This window comes from Dama dama, chromosome 2, assembly GCF_033118175.1.
Source record: "Dama dama isolate Ldn47 chromosome 2, ASM3311817v1, whole genome shotgun sequence".
Classification (NCBI taxonomy): domain Eukaryota; kingdom Metazoa; phylum Chordata; class Mammalia; order Artiodactyla; family Cervidae; genus Dama; species Dama dama.
The window spans coordinates 40,257,505-40,274,509 of record NC_083682.1 but is presented as its reverse complement, the minus strand read 5'-3'; the positions used below and the strand labels follow the sequence as shown (position 1 = coordinate 40,274,509).

Below are 17,005 nucleotides of genomic sequence, written 5' to 3'. Positions count from 1 at the left end.
TAACACAATGTCTGAGACCTAGCAGGTGCTCAGTAAATGTTTATCAATGAATAAATATATAAATGTATAGATTAGACCTTGGGGCTTCAAGCCCATTTCCACATATAATAATGAAAGGAGACAAAACCTACATTTATTTACTGAATATTTATTGAACACCTGCTGTTTACTGGGCAAAAGGAAAAGAGACAAACTGTCTATCCAGAACTATTTTTTAACTCTTTCAGCAATGCCTGAGTCCTTATAAAAAAGTTCATTCAGCTGATTTAGTGTCCATTCATTCTTTGGTTAATCTTCATGTACAGTTTTCTCAAGTGTACTTTCAAATATTGCATAGTGCTGCAGACCATGAAATATTCCAAAGGTTGTCTGAAGGATGAGAGGGATCACCATTGCTTTTATCTCTGAATGACAAAGCAGTAGCGAATAAAGTAAAACCCTTCCTTTTGGTGGCAGGGGAACAGTGTGATACCTAAAAAGGAAAAAGAGTTAAGGACTTCGTCTGGATGTAAATTCTATGGAACATTTGTTGATTTCTCCTAAACTGATCATTTCTGTTCTAGATTTTCCATGTAGAAAGCAAAAAGGGTTAAAATTAGCTATTTGAAATATGAAACCATATTTTAATTAAAATGTCATTGGCAGCTAAAGAATAAGGAGAATTTACTAACATTAAAAAAAAAAGGAAGTAAGGAAGTAGGGAAGGGAGGAGATGGAAGAGAAGGAACAAGAACATGGACTTACTTGAATGCTAGACGTCCATTTTTAGAAAAAGCCAAAGCAGTGGGATATAAAACACCACACGCTATGCCAATCAGTGAGCTTCTAAGAACACAATTTTCCTGACTTATATTACCTGGAAAACAAAAGTAAATTTGGCTATTAAGAGTCTTGGGTTCTTATATTGTACTTATTTGCATTGTCTTCAACCACAGCGAAATAGTTGAAAGAATGCTAGAAATTCAGTGCATGGCACAATATACTGAATGTATTAAATTTTTTAAATGTTTTTATTACACTTTATATAAGGATAAGTTTACCTCTTACTTATACAGCTGGTGCAGAAGCAATTTCATAATGAAGAATATTAAACTAGCAGACCAGATACCTGGATTCCAGATTAGTACATTTATATTGTCTATATGTCAGTCATGTGCTAGGGATACAGTGTAACACAAGAGACCCAACCACTGATCTTCAGGTCAAGTCTACTAAGAAAGAAATGCATTAGACAAATATGTAAACACATATCTTAAACATGCACATGCTTTGAAGGTAAAATGAATAGAGAATGTATGGAGAAACTTAACCTAACCTGAGGGAATCAGAGAATTCCCTGGAGATGAGGCATTTAAGCAGGTACCTGATGAACAGGGATCACGGGTTCCATCAATTACTAGCTGTGAAACTTCAAGCACAGGGAGGAAGTAGGAAGTAACATAATATACCAGGAAGCCCATAATATACCAGATCCCATTCCAGGCATTCAGCGTACACTATCTTCATTTTTAGAACAATCCTGAGGTAAGTACTGTTAGTCCTAATTCATAGATATAAAACAACTGAGTCTCTTAAAACAAGCAAGTCTCTTAAATGACTTGCCCAGAGTCACAAAACTTAAGTGAAATATGTACTATACCAAAGCCTGCTTTTTTTCTAGTATACTATGTTGCTTCTTAGTGTACCTAAACATGTCTCAGCTTAGTATCTTACTTGTTAAAAAAAAAAAGCCACAATACTATTTTCCCTGTCTGATTAGGAAGACTGTTGTGGGGTTTAAACAGGACAATATATGTGAAGGTACTTTTGTAAAGTAATATATACATGCAATGGATTATTATCAGCAGTAGCAACAATATATGTGAAGGTACTTTTGTAAAGTAATATACACATGCAATGGATTATCATCAGCAGTAGCAACAGTATATGTTAGATATAAACACATGATATGCTAATGAATTTAAAATTACCTGAACACAAAGCATCTGTTACAAGAAGCTTGTAAGAAACTATGGTAGACAAAAAAGGAAGTGCAGTCAGTGATGCATATGTCTTCAAAACATCATGTGTGACCTTGAAGCGATGTCTGAAAATGAAATTTGTAAACATTCCAGAGAAAGCAGCTGTTGTTCCAAAAGTCAGTGTTCCATATATATTTAAAGTCCTAATTCGAAAAACAGAGTGAAAGTTAAGTTCAACATAATACTCTTCTAACAGATATATCCTTTCTTGTGTAGTCATTCGTATGTAATATGTATGTAATAATATTTACGCAACATCACATTTTTCTTAAGCATTTACTCTGTGAAAGGTAAATGCATCCTTCTTTATGCTAAGGATGAAGCAGTGAATAAAGCCAGGAAAAAAAGAAAAAAATTCCACCCCTCGTGGAAATTGCATTCTAATGAGAGGATAATATAATTCTGAGACTAGAGTGGTTCTAAGATGGAGCTCTTTTAAAGAGAAAATAAATTTTGGCCAAAAATAAGTATGAGTATGTTCCAGTGTAGCCAAATTTTATGAGCTAGCTAAATCCAAGAATACTGTTCTTTCTACTATAAGAATTAATTTGCTTAAGGTCATCTGAAAAAAGTTGTTGACTTTTGGTTAGGCCTTCTAGAAAATAACTATTTCTTAAGTAGTAGAGATACATTTAAAGTATTTCCAAAACTTCAAAGAAATTTGAAAGATCTAGTTTTGCTTATTCTGACTCATACCTAAATCCAGAAATGTTGAACAATTCAGATTAATATCAACTGATTTTATTCTTGAGCTCTATTAATCTAAAAGTCAGAATGGTAATGTGAAACTATAAGTACATCATGGAATCCTGTATTCCTTTTTGCTGAGCTCAGCAGTGTGGCTGAGGTAAGAAATTCTAAACTGAATTTAATTATAATCGATAATCAGTTAATATAAGTAGTCCTCAAAATGGTGTTCTCTTGATTACCTTTAATTACAATTGCTTATTGCACAGATAACATTTCAACAATTTTAGAAATAAAGGAATTTCAAGAAACAAAAGAAATTATCCAGTTTCAGTATTCTAACAAACCTCTATTTTCATCTGCTCATGTTTCCCTCCAGTTCTTCTTTTAAAAAAAAAAGCTTTCTTCATAACCAACTTAATATAGTTAATAGGCTCTTAGATACCTAGAAGCCATGGCAATACTTAAGATCTACAAATAAAGTTACTGGCTTTCAGTCTGGGTGTGTCTCTTACTTTTCTTTTCTAAGGCATTCAATTTTTTTTTCTATGATTTCAATGACCACTGGTTTTCTGAGTTTTGCATCTCCTAGAGAAGGCCTGGACTGACCATGCGTGTATGCTGGTATCTTGATGTCCTGGAAAACACAAAATTCAGAACCATAATAGCTATGATGTTAATATTAAATCTTATAAATTCTACAGATTCAGGTTAAAAAACATTTAGACCCTAGTAGAGTATCAAGTACTGTCATCTGCTTTCACATCCTGTGTTAATGATTCGTTCATTGTTTAGTGGGCTCTTTATCTGTTAGACAATGGCTTTTTGATTCACGTAATAACTTTGAGAAATTGGTAGGAAAATGGTCATCTCTACTTTCATGGGTGAGATAAACAAGGTTCAGAGAGGTTGACTTGGCTTAGGACTTGATGTAGAAGGATTAAGTTACTCAGGTATGTTCGTTTTCCTTACCGTTTTCCCTGAAGGTAGCCAGGCCTGTTGTAGTTCTTCACATTGTAACTTTTTCAGAGCTGAAAGTAAACAGCAGCTACCTGTTGACAACTGTTTTTATCCTCTGTCTCATGAAAGCCCGAGTTTTGGAGATTATGCTGGGTTTGCTGGAGAGGTAGAAGCAGGAATTTCCTTGGAGACCAGCGAGAGAGAACATCAGGAGGAGGGACACCTTCCGGACTAGGAAGAGGCAGTGGATGGCTGCCTTGGATTATGTAAGTTATATATCTAGCTTGTGAGGAGCACCTGGGGCAGAAGTAGGGCCTTTGCTGGAAACTGCTCTATGGTAATATCAGGAGGCCTGGTCCTCAGGCACTAGACTCCAAGGTTGGAAAGTTCCTGTCTCCCAAGTGTGATACATAAATAGACAGTTGCTAATATCCAGGGACCATGAGGTTTGCCCAGTAGCATCTTAACAGAAGGTGAAAGTTGCTCTGTCGTGTGGCTCAGTCATGTCTGACTCTTTGCGACCCCATGAACTATACAGTCCATGGAATTCTCCAGGCAAGAATACTGGAGTGGGTTGCCATGCCCTCCTCCAGGGGATCTTCCCAACCCAGGGATCGAACCCAGGTCTCTTGCATTGCAGGTGGATTCTTTATTGTCTGAGCCACCAGAGAAGCCCAAGAATACTGGAGTGGGTAGCCTGTCCCTTCTCCAGCAGACCTTCCCAACCTAGGAATTGAACCGGGGTCCCCTGCATTGCAGGCAGCTTCTTTACCATCTGAGCTATCAGGGAAGCCATCTTAACAAGAACCAGTGGTTAAATACAAAACAAAACTAGGCTTTCAGAAAGGATCCTTTCTAAATGTTTTGCTCTGGGTAAGACTCTCAGATTTTTGTGAAAAGTCTTAATAGTATTTGTTACATCATTTGGCATATTGGCATTATGGGATTCCAGATTAGCTAGTGAATAGATTACAAAAATCTATGTCCTTCACAATTTATATGAATCCCTATGATAACATTATTTGTGGTCAAGGGCAGACTCTTCTCAACTTTCAGGAGTCCTGGGCAAGAGAATCAGAGTGGATTAAACATACAGGACATAGAAGAGACTTAGTAAGATTTTAAACCTTTTGTGTGCACAAGAATCACATGAGCAGTGTAATTGAAATGCAGTCTCTTGAGCTCCCTATTGAAATATTTAGGTTCAGCAGGAGTAAAGTCTAGAAATCTGCACCAGTGGTTCTGATGCTGGTAGTCAAATGGACACATGTTGAACATAACTGTAAAATTCCTAATCTAACTAATAAAAGGTCGATTCAAACATTGTATCAACATCCTGAGGGCGACTGGATGAGATGGTTGGATGGCACCACTGATTCAATGGACATGAACTTGGGCAAACTGGGAGATGGTGAGGGACAGGGAGGCCTGGTGTGCTGCAGTCCATGGGGTGGCAAAGAGTCCGACATGACTTGACCACTGAACGACAACAATCAACATCGTGAATGTGGGGGCTCTCTTGAATCTTTGCATGGTATTAAACAAACAGTAATAATGGACCAGTTTCTTTCCCTATCAGTGAAGAACTATAATCAAGCCAGTTCTTTTTCTTTAAAATATCTGGGAAGACAGGAAAAAAAAAAGTAAAATATTTTATAAATTCCAATTTCTCACAAACTAGATGTAATCTTTTGCCTCTCTCTGACAACTAAATGGCAAATGGAAGAAACAAGATAGCAATATAGAAGGGCGATTCTATATCTAATCCATCTAATGTACATGAAGGCAGATGTCAGTAACATGATAATTAACCAGAAACTTGGGAAAACTTTTTGTTTCCCTGTCATCCAATTCACTGAAGTCCCTTACTACTCACAAAGAAAACTTGCAGGCAATGCCATGTACCAACTTCCTATCTCGTCTACACCTTAGTATATAGTAAAGACAAACATCCAGAATTATGATCCTAAAATAGGACAGCACATGTTTACTGCATACCTAATTTTCCTAAGGCACTGTTATAAAAGCAGAGAAATACAACTTCCTGACAATTTTTACAAGTACTGAAATGTACAGATTTTGCTATAACTCACATTTCATCTAAAAAGTAACCAGTTCAAGGCCACTCAACTGGTCACCACGATTCAATTACACCAGTAATACTGAATCGGGCAGGTTTATAACTTTCAAAGTATCTTACGGTTTTGTAGTGCTTTTAAGTATATTAAAAGCTTGACTTTTAATGTCTATTAAAAGCTTGCTTCCCTGATAGCACTTGACTTTGAGAATTTTATTCATCAGTCATTCATCATTTCCTCAAACATTCACCTGGTATCTGAAAGTCCCCCAGTTAAGCAAGATGTAGTCTTGTCCTCAGAACCTACAACTAGGGTAGAAGCCAGGATAGAATGGCAGGGGGTTTAAAGTACAAAGGCCCCGAGGCAAGAGAAAACAGGCTCCATCATTCAGGACTAAGTTTAGGTCTCCTACTTTCTCCCCACCTCTTTTCACAGCAACTGGGGATGTAAACGTGCCTTGCATGGAGGTGGGAACTGCCCTGCTTATAGACTTTGAGATCTCTTTTACGCGCACCCTTTCAGAAGAGTGCGCCAGCAATGAGGTAGCAGAACTCGCGGGCCTCAGCACGCTGGGTTTCCGCCTACCTTAGGCACTTCCGCAGCTCCCACCGGCACCACACCGGCAACCCGCACGTCGTCTCCAGCCTCACGCCCGAGCGCCGCCATCTTGGCGACTCACGTGACTGGCGGTGGGCGGGGCGCAGGTCTCTCGGGTCCGGAAGGGTCGCGGGCTCACGCCCAGCGCCCCGGCCCAGTCAAAAGCCGCGCCCTCCGTCCTGGCTGTGATTGGGCGCGGTGTCTGGAGGCGCTCATTGGCCTCAGGGAGGGCTGGACGCCCGTGGGCCCGCCCCCCGCCGGGCCCTCATCCCTGGCTTCTGCTATTTGTGAGCCTGGCTCCTTCGTTCTCGCATCCCGAGGGAAACGTGGGCCGGTCCTCGCGCACGGATGTGGCTGCGCGTGTTTCTCCTCAGGGCACCTCCGTTAGCTGTGGCCGAGCTGCCCGCCCCCTTCACTTCTTCAGGGTGCTCTCCCCTCTGGCCCAGCCCGGGTGTTAAGGCGCCAGCTTCTCGGGCATCTCCTCCCTAGAGCCCCCGACCGGCCTCTGGAGCAGCCCCGAGTAGCCTCCTCCCCTCACAGCCGTCAGCGTGTCCTCTTCAGTCTCTAGTCCCCTCACATGCCATCCGTTCACCCCGCTTGGGAAGGGGCCCGAGAGAAATTTGCCCCTCACTCCCCCAGAAGAACCCCCCTTGCCTGCCGATGTTTCGGGGTGGGGGTGAGGGGGGCGCTGCGCGAAGGCCCGGCAGTGCCTCACAGACCAGCAACCCCCGACCCTCCCGGCTCCGCGTTTTAGAGAAGCCAGACTCGCGAGTTATATAATTTCTAGTGCTGCTGTTTCTCCTGCCTGAGGAAACACTCCATCGCGTGGAGGGGTGCGGGACGTTTCTGTGCTCATCTCTATAAGAACGGGGTGTGGGCAGAGGGGTGGCCAGCGGTAGCAGAGGGATTTCTGGTCTTTTCTGCGAAAGGAAGGTGGGTAGTTTGGAGAGAGACCGAGAGAAAAAAGGTGGATGTGGAAGCCACGCAGCCGAACTCTCTCCCATTTAGGAAACCGCGAACCGTTTGCCCAGCTTATGCTCACGTGCCTAATACTACTCCAGCGTCTGAGAAAACACCTTTGGGGGAAGGTCTGACTTGTCTCGAGCAGTCTCAGTGTTTTTCCTCGCCGGATAGGGAGCTGCCTGGATGCGAAGAGATGGCATGATTTGACTGACTCCAGTGTGAAGAAATCTTCGCCAACTCATCCTGCATCAAGTGCCCATTGAGTAGCTCTGTCACTTTAATGTCTCCATGCCAAGGGATTGCTTTCCTTCTTTTCAATCCTCTCGGTTAATACACGGGAGGATCAGAATCAGAGGGGCGTTAAGGATCACGCCTGAGGGGCTTGGAGAGCACAGAAGAAAAAAAAAAAAAATGAAAGTGACAGCAAGCTGGATCCTGTCTCACTGAGGGGGTGAGATCCGGAACTTCAGGTCCAGTAAATAGAAAAGGGCCTTTCAGTCTGGGTTCTGCCCCCAGAAAACTGTCCAAACTCACCCCACCTTTTTTAGAGACCATTAGAGAGGTTTTAAAAAGTATTTTGGGGGAGGTAAGGGTTTTAAATTTTTCTCTAAAGAATTTGAGGGTCTTTATCACCAACCAGTTCATCTTTGATCATGTGTTGAGTAATGAGACAGCTGTGTAAATTTTTTGTGTGCCTTAATTGAGTTAGTGATTGAACTCCAAAGATATTGCTGCCTAAGGAGGAGTTTTAATAATGTTTTCTATGCTTACAATAATTTTCTTTTTAAACAGAGTAACTATTTTGGAAGCATTGAAAAACTTGAAAAACTCAAAAGCTATTTTTCTTTAAACTCCTTGGGTACTGTCAAAGTTTGTGGGAAAAAATACATCATTTTTTCTTTATTTGAAAGAGAAGACAGCCTGGATTTCAAACAGCCAAGGGGTTTGCAACAGTTACCTGGCCCTTGGCCTCCATCCAGCTGGATCAAGTTGAGACCTGAAAAGAGTTCTTGAATCCTGTGGCACTGGAAAGACCCAAGAATGCCAGTCAAGAAGAAAGGTGGGCTATGAGGTTTCCTGTATATGTTTTTCCTTTTTCTTGGTTCTGGTATTTGCAGTTTAAATTATATTCCGTTTGAGAGTAAAGTTTTGCTTGGGCTGTAGTTCTTATAATAATGTCTTTTCTGTGGTGCATCATTCAGTGAGACTGTTTTGCTAAAAGAGTGAAGTAGGGCTGCCCTATTTAATTATAGACATTTGTGGTTTCCAGATCAGGTGGTCTAAATCACCGTTTTGTAATCAGCGTAAATTTGATACCATAGATTTGGGACTTTCTTTCCCTTGTTTTCTTAGCTTGTTAAAGATAACTTTTACATGGTCTTTAAAAAAGAAACATGCACAGTGCAGCTCTTCTTTATGGCTTAAATATTTATCAAGTGAATTACATAGTTGTAAAAGATAACAAAGTTGCTTGCAGTGTACACAATTGTAGGTTATCTTTTGATTAAGAATAGATTTTATGTTTAGATTTACTTTGGTGTAAGTCTTCCCTTTTGTGGCAAAGCACAACTTTGATAACTGCTGTGTATGCATTATCCGATAACAGTACTGGCAAATTCCCCAAATGAGGTAAACACTGGACTCCTCCCCAACCAGTTGATGAAGATCTGGTGAGTTGCTGAAGTATCGTACATACACCTTGGGATTCTCTTCAGCCTATATCTACCCCAGGTGAACCTTATTTCTAAGGATCCTTGTGAACCTAGGTTTTTTGTTTGTTTTTTTTGACGTGGTATAGAAGACCAAATTGACTATAAAAGTTTTTTTTTTTTTCTTTTTAAAGAGTTTTAAACTCAAATTTGTATCAACACTCTTGAACTCCACTGTAGTAGACTAGTGTAGATCCAAATGTTGACCGGTTATGGGAGTTCTGCAGTCTGAAACTAAAGCTTAGGGTGAAGGTTAATCTGTATGTTTAATCATACCTGTGGATTTGGAAGTTGCATTGAGGAAACTTAGAATCAGATTCTTTATCCAACTGGTGTCTCTGGAGATGGGCAATGATGTATAATACCTCTGAAACGCCTAGACATCTAGTACACTGGGATTTTAAGACTGGGCTTGTTTCCACCTCCTGCTCTCTTCCAGAATTACTGAGAGAAGTAAACTCTCCACGAAGTTTTGGAGCTACTTCTGCCCAGACCTGACACCATTGGTTTATTTGGAACCAGGATGGTTTGGGGAATGTAGCCAGTAAATGTTTTGTCTCTTTGACTTATTTGGCATGCAGGGTATTTTTATTCTTTCTACCATTTATTGTGCTATAGTTAGTGTCCCTTTTGAATTTGTTTTAAACTAGTAATTGAATTAAAACAGTGTGTGTGTGTGTGTGTGTGTGTGTGTGTGTGTGTAGAATGATAGGGATGAAAAGGTATCTGGGAAGAGAGATGAGGAAGGGCATTGATGTTCTAGGTAAAACTTAACTAATCAGGGTGAACTTAAGGTTTCTAAACTCAGCAGACTGAGTTTGTTAAAAGTTTCTGCCTTTAAAGGAGGTTATAAAAATTGCTGATACATTATTGAAAACCATACTTTAGGAGAAATAATTTATTTCCTTCCTCCTTTTCTTTCCTCCCTTTCTCTTCTCTTAAAACTGTTAGTACTAAGATATATATTTTAAAATATTATAGACCACTAACCAAACAAGTTATGACATGTATCTTATATTTTTAATTAGCTAAGCTTACTGTCTGTACTGTTCTATAACATATGTAAAACAAATACTTGAAAGTATAACCTAGATTTATTCTGCAGGGAGCACAGTCCTCTGTCAATTTTAAGCAATAACTTTAAGCAATAACTATCCTCACAGAACCATATGTTTATACATTGTTGAATATATTCTTACTACAATAAGAAAATTTCATAAGACAGATTTCTCACTTGTTAAATATTTTGTATGTTATTGTGAAAGTAGAGAGTGGTTTCTCTGATTGGTAATGTGAACCATGGTGGAAAGTGGGAACGGGTGTGACATCTCACTAAGTACATTTTTCTTTTTTTTTTTTTTTTGCCGTTCCCTGACCAGGGATTGGACCCATGCCCCTGCAGTAGAAGCATTCTTAACTCCTGGACCATTCTTGACTGTTCTTAGATAAGCCAAAGCTACTGTATCTCAAACCCCTATATTCACTGCTGGTTTGTTTTATGACATTACTTAACTACATCTTCCACTCACTTGCTTCACATTTTTATAGATTTCAGTTTTATCGACAGAACATGTCATTTCTTCTTCAGAGATATTTTTCTCCCAACAGTTGCTTTTCGTTCAGAATTCTTTTTTTCTACTGTAGTAATTTGATTTGCTCCCAGCCAAGCCTTTTTGATATCTTTGACCTATTTTAAATTCTGAAAATTCAGGGCTGATACAAGATAAGTTGTATCAGCATTCTCTGATGTGATGCAAGATCATGATGTATAGTAAGGGGCTGTTTCAGAAAGACTTATGAATTGATCTGATTTCATGTTAGACTGATGCAAGAAACAAAAATTAATGATAGCTGTGTTCTCCCCCGTGCTTTTTGCAGAAAGCTGCTTTTTTAATGATAAAATATGTTTCAACAGAATTTTTTAGTACATTGCAGTACATTTTTTGAGCAATTTTTTCTCTATTGTCATTAAACATGTGGGGAAAAAATCAGTGCTTTTAATAGTTTGAGACTGATGCTTATTTCATTTCTCTGTTTTTAAAATATTGTGCTATTCTGTGCTTCTTTTAAATTGGTATAGAAGTCTATCTAATGTAATTAATATACATGACATTTTATTTCCTTTGACTTGTTTTGCAACTGTTCTTAGTGATGTAATAGAGTATGTATGCTATCTAGTGAAACTTAAATGTGATCATTTTCATAATTCTCTGTTTAGACATTGTTCTTTTTAAAGGAAGTTGAAGAATGTTGTGTAATTGGAATCCCAAGACATGATATTGCTGTGTATCATATGGGTGAATATTCTTGAGATTGTTGTTTCCTGGGCTTACACTCTTTCCTGTTGGTTGACTGTATACTTCATAAAAGTGTCGTTTCTGTTTTTCTTCTTTCCCCTCCTTCTGGGAAGGAAACTTATAACTCTTAAGTTTATTGTTTCCTCAGTTAAAATTTTCTTACTTGTTTCCTGCACTTTGTGGCTTAACTTCTTTTTTGAAGGATCTCACTATTTTATATTTGCCTTTCACTATCTGGGTTTGGGCTTTCCTGGTGGTTCAGTGGTAAAGAATCTGCCTGCCAATGCTGAAAAAGGGGGTTCGATCCCTGGGTCAGGAAGATCCCTTGGAGAAGGAAATGGCAACCCCCTCCAGTATTCTTACCTGGGAAAGCCCATGGACAGAGGAGCCTGGTGGGCTACAGTCCATGGGGTCGCAAAAGAGTTGGACATGACTTAGCAACTAAACAACAACAACAATAATAAACTGGGCATACTCTTTTTCCGTCTCTAGCTTTTCTTCAATTATTAAAATAAGTTTTTTAGATTCTCAAAAAAGGGGAAAATATGTAACTAAATTTTTCGGCTTTACCTGAGTAGCTATTTTATCCCTTTTGTATATACTTCACCAAGTTTTTGTTTGAATTTTTGTGTTTGCCATACCAGGATTATATCCAGATGCTTTTTCCATTTCAGAAAAATTTGATGTTTTTTCTTTTTCGAAGCTAGTAGAATTCAAGAGTTAAGCCCCAAAGCTTCCCAGAGAGGGTTGGGAAAAGGCAGTTTTCAGACTTTTGTAATTTCTGTAAATTAAAATAAGATAACTTCTTAAAGATTTTCTTAAATTTGAAATCCTTCAAAAGGGTCATCTTGACACAAAAGGGTCATCTTGACCTTGGTTGAGAGAATTGTTAAAAGTCATGAAGCCACAGACTCTTGATGTTGGAAAATACTTATCAATCCAGGAGGCATCTTGGAATGATAAGAGATCATTCTGGAGAGAAAAATAGAAGAATACTCTGTAAAGTACTGATTGGGAGTATGTTATGAAGCAGACCGTAGGCATGGTGCTAAAATTATTGTTAATTGAATTTATTTGTGGTTCTTATGTATAGGGAAAGTTGCAAATGACATGCTAATAAATTGATACCATATACTATTTGAGCTGTTAGGTTTTTGGGAAACTGTCCTAGTGTTCCTTCATGATAGAGTATTTGATCTTTCTTTTAGGCCTCTAATTGGTTACATCGTTGGATAGAAAAGTCTAGTCAATGAGAAGATGTACACAAAATATTGGACTTTTAAAACACTGAATTGAGATGTTTCACTCATTTATGCCTTTGCCAAATTCACTCTTCTATAACAATACATTCCATAAACTCTAAGAATCTTCTTTCCTCTTTCTTAATTTTATACTCTCATTATATTCTTTTATTTCTTAATATTTACCATGTAGCCACACTAGTGGCTACAAAACAGATATGTTTTTAGTATAATGCTGACGTACATAAAATGTTTGTTTTTTTTTTTCAAACTGGGGCAAGAGGACGTGTCCCCCGGCTATAATTCCTGCTCAGGAATTTGTAGCAGTCAAGGCACGAGTTCTCTGTATCCTCAATGCAGGCTGCTTGGTCAGCAAAGGATCATGAGTTTTACCCAGTCTCTTCTGTCCAGTCAGTTGTTCTGAATTCCAGGTAGTAAGCTTTCTGCATAGGTTTAGTTTTTAGTTTTTCAAAGCTATTTCAAGAATTAGGGCCCAATCACCTCCATTATGAAGCATTTTTCCTGACCTCATTTGTTTTAGGATTTAAGATTCAAGTGGAAATGATGTATTATAAAGTAGTAAATCCTATGAAAATAAATTATTAAGTTAAAACTTACAAAGATTATGAGTAAGATTGTGTATCCTATTTCTCCTGATGGCACATCTTACCAGCCATTAAGGCCCTAAGTCTGTTAGCACAAGGCTCTGAGGGGTCTGTCAGTCATTTTGGAGAGCTATGACATCTTTATCATTGAATGTGTGGTGAGACCTGAAATAAGCCTGGTAAGTCCTGTTCTATTTAAAATACCATATAGATAATAAACTAAAATTTTATTTTAGAAGGTAAACTTGTGTACTTATTTAAGGAAATAGCTTTCCTTCCATTTAATTATTCAATCATTTATCCATTCAACAGAGATTTATTGAGTGCCTGTTAATACCAGGCACTGTGCTAGGTGTATGTTTTGCAGTGGCAAATGGTATTCAGTCTGACTTTATGATGCTTAAAATTTATTGGGGGACTGTCAGGGAAAGAGGCAGTTTCAGTGTTGTGTTTCACGTTCATTTCTTTGAACCATGTCCTCCATCATCATCAGTTGCAGTGACGCTGTGGGAGAAACCTAGGCCTGACTTAGAAGACCTGGCTTCCAGAAGAGGGGACAAGATTAGATAATCATTGACCAGGACTCTCATTCTATAGATTTAGGTGTGTCAGAAATATCTTCAATACCACAGCTCATCTTTGTTTCTGACTCTTAATTCCTAAGTTATGGGTAGAATCACTCCAATCCTTTTTGTGGTTTTCTGTCTTTCCTGGGGTTATGGTAGGGCTCCATCTGGCATGAGGTATACTCTGGTCATTGATCATCTGAGTGTAACAGTTTACCTCTGAGTCATGAGTTGTTTTGTCTAGATAGTTCTTTCTGGTCTAGCAACAATTGCGACTTCCAAGACATGGATTTAACATCCACCCCGCCCCCCCCCCCCCCCCGCCCCCCGCCCCCAACCGGCTCCCCTGCAGAATTTCTGTGTTTCTATTTGCCTTGCTGCATATTGTTGCTTTTCCTTTCTGGGATCTTTCTGCCTCTCGGGCAATGCTGCCAGGAAACAGCCTAGATACCTGCTGCCTTGGGTTCCAAAAACTTCTCTTACTTTTCAGCTGAGGAATTTTTTTCCTAGATTGGGGAGGGACTGGAAGATGTTCCTTTCTCTGCATGTACCTGAGAATCTCTCTTTGATCTCTGAAACAAACTCTTCTTTTATTCAGAGGGTTTAGGCTTTTGGAAAGCAAAACTGGAATAACTATAAAATTCCTTCGGTTTTCTGTCCTAGTACATACCTCTCCTGGGGCAATACAATACAAAATCAGTCACCAGCTTGAAGGAAAAGAAAGGAAATGGGAACATGTAGGGAGAGGAAAAATTAACATCTCAAAGTACGCGTCTCCCATGTGTGCTGCTTCACATGCCTCCTTATGACAGTGCCACCAGGTGACCTTGTGAAAATCAGGTAATCTTTCCGAACCTCAGTTTCCTTTTCTGAAACAACATTAATAATATGTTGTTTCTTTTCCTCATCAAATAAGATAATGTATATGAACTTTACTTTTATAAAATAAAGTTAGTGATAGAATTAGGACAGGAAGCTTATCCATTGTTCTTGCACTGTATCAGTCTGGTGTTCTTAGATCCACTGAATAGTGTCTTGGTGCAGTGGAGGAGAGCCCTGGGGTGGAATCCTGCCTTTTCCATCAGCTGGATATGTTATCTGAAAGTCAACAGGTTGAGCTTCAAACTTCTCATCTTAAGTTATAACTGCCACAAATAATACCCAAGGGGCTTCCCAGATGGCACAGTGGTAAAGACTCTGCCTTTCAATTCAGGAGATGCAATGGGTTTGATCCCTGGGTCGGGAAGATCCCCTGGAAAAGGAAATGCAGCTCACTCCAGTGTTCGTGCCTGGAAAATTCCGTGGACAGAGGAGCTTGGGGAGCTGCAGTTCATGGGGTCGCAAAGAGTCAGACACGACTGAGCAACTGAACACACACACACACACACACACCAAGTTATACTCTTAGGATTCTTGAGACAATCAAATAAAAATACCTAGCCCATGTGAAAATTATTTTGAGAATAGGGAAGTGCTACAAATGCTTAGCAGAGTACCTTTTCTTTTTGTTCCAAGGAAGAGAAAAGCTGTGTTCAGAGTCAGAATCTCTTTGCATCAGTTATCTGGGTCCAGCTTCCTGGAGTGAACCTGCCCAGATGTGGCAGGTACACATCTGGTTACAGAAAAGAAGTGCCACAATATGCTTTCTACTTTTTGATAGACTAGGATAATGTTCTTATGAGTTATTTCTTCTCTTTCAACATTGCTAAAGTAATTTAAACCATTCAGTATTTACAAAATGCTTGCAATCTTTTGATCCGCATTAAGTCTGGTCATACATTTTCCCCACAATTTAAATTCCAAGTTTTTTCTATTTTTTCATCTTTTTTTTTTTTCTAGTTTGTTACAACTGGAACAAGGCATTTTTTAGTATTCCGCTGAAGATGCAGTTTGCTGTCTTTTCTACTTGTTACTATTTTAAGCTTATACTTTTCTCATTTTCTCTTCAATAATTCTATAGAAAAGCTGAAAGAAGGACTTACCTGAAACGTGGCAACATAAATTCACCATTTTAGTTTAATACCTTTTTGTGTCAGTAGGGGAGAGTCTTATCAACAGATGCTTGTTGAAGTATATTTAAAAAATTTTAGGGGGAGGAGTAAATTATAATTACAGAAAAAAGGACAGTTACAGAAAAAAGAAATACTGTGATCCTTTCCCAGTAAGTTGAATTTCAGTATGGTATAATACTTGAAAGTATGGGCTTTGGTGCCAGATGGACCATGGTTTATGTCCTGGTTCCAGCACTTACTGGTTGTGTCACCTTGGAAGAAATGAAGTTACTTCATTTCTCAGTTTGTTTCCTCATTTGAGGAATGTGTATTTCTTGGGGGTACTTGGGAAGATTAAATAAGGTGATCCATGCAGAATATTTAGCATTACTCAACAAAGGCTAGCTAATTTTATTAGTAATTAAATGATACCTTTGTTTTTATCACCTTGGACTTTATATTTTAATATTAAAGCATCTTTTTAAAGGCCTAGTATCAGGATAACTTTTCTGTTGGCATTCATCATTATAGTGTTTTCACATGAGTATTCATCATTTTATTATTTTCATATGAGTATCCTTTATATGGGGTTCCCTGGTGGCTCAGTGGTAAAGAATCTGCCTGCCAATGCAGGAGAGTCAAATTCTATCCATGGATTGGGAAGCTCCATTGGAGAAAGAAATAGCAACCCACTCCCGGTATTCTTGCCTGGGAAATTCAATGGAAAGAGGAGCCTGGTGGGCTATAGTCCATGGGGTTGCAAAGATTTGGACAAGACCTAGCTACCAAACATGGAGAAGGCAATGGCACCCCACTCCAGTACTCTTGCCTGGAAAATCCCATGGAGGGAGGAGCCTGGTAGGCTGTGATCCATGCGTTTGCTAAGAGTCGGACACGAGTGAGCAACTTCACTTTCACTTTTCACTTTCATGCATTGGAGAAGGAAATGGCAACCCACTCCGGTGTTCTTGCCTGCAGAATCCCAGGGACGGGGGAGTCCGGTGGGCTGCCATCTATGGGGTCGCACAGAGTCAGACACGACTGAAGTGACTTAGCAGCAGCAGCAGCTACCAAACAACAACAACAGATTTTTAATTTACAAAATAACAAAAATGATAATGTTAACAGAATTAAGCATATATACTTCCCCAAAGAAATACACACACACACACACACTTATATTTGAGGGACTTCCCTGGTGGTTCAGTGGTTAAGACTCTAAGCTTGCAGTGCATGGGACACAGGTTCAGTCCCTGGTCAGGGAAATAAGATCCTGTATGCTGCATGGCT

At 39.3% G+C, this 17,005-nt stretch overlaps 2 protein-coding genes across 11 annotated transcripts in view; one reads left to right on the top strand and one right to left on the bottom strand.

The window, feature by feature from the left end:
• Positions 1 to 132: 132 nt before the first annotated feature.
• TMEM126B (transmembrane protein 126B) lies at positions 133 to 6,453 on the bottom strand. Its single transcript, XM_061119954.1, has 5 exons — positions 6,332 to 6,453; positions 3,224 to 3,345; positions 1,971 to 2,164; positions 745 to 856; positions 133 to 472 (listed from the first exon to the last, which is right to left on the bottom strand). Exons 1-5 carry the CDS (start codon positions 6,410 to 6,412, stop codon positions 289 to 291), a joined length of 693 nt encoding a protein of 230 aa, XP_060975937.1. The 5' UTR covers positions 6,413 to 6,453; the 3' UTR covers positions 133 to 288.
• Positions 6,454 to 7,208: 755 nt separating this feature from the next.
• Positions 7,209 to 17,005, top strand: part of DLG2 (discs large MAGUK scaffold protein 2) — a 2,226,746-nt gene continuing 2,216,949 nt past the window's right edge. For 5 of the 10 annotated variants that reach the window (XM_061119821.1, XM_061119782.1, XM_061119836.1 and 2 more), the window contains exon 1: positions 7,211 to 8,366. In XM_061119821.1, the coding sequence (XP_060975804.1) occupies positions 8,348 to 8,366 (19 nt within the window). In that variant the 5' untranslated portion in view covers positions 7,211 to 8,347. Of the gene's footprint in view, positions 8,367 to 17,005 lie in introns of all 10 variants that reach the window. The other 5 variants (XM_061119779.1, XM_061119776.1, XM_061119788.1 and 2 more) reach the window with 5 other exon arrangements.

Coding starts and splice junctions, on each gene's coding strand:
- TMEM126B (XM_061119954.1), bottom strand. CDS start 6,412: ATGGCGGCGCTCGGGCGTGAGGCTGGAGACGACGTGCGGGTTGCCGGT. Junction 3,346..6,331: donor GAGCTGCGGAAGTGCCTAAG/GTAGGCGGAAAC, acceptor TGTGTTTTCCAG/GACATCAAGATACCAGCATA. Junction 2,165..3,223: donor GAATGCCTTAGAAAAGAAAA/GTAAGAGACACA, acceptor TTTTCGAATTAG/GACTTTAAATATATATGGAA.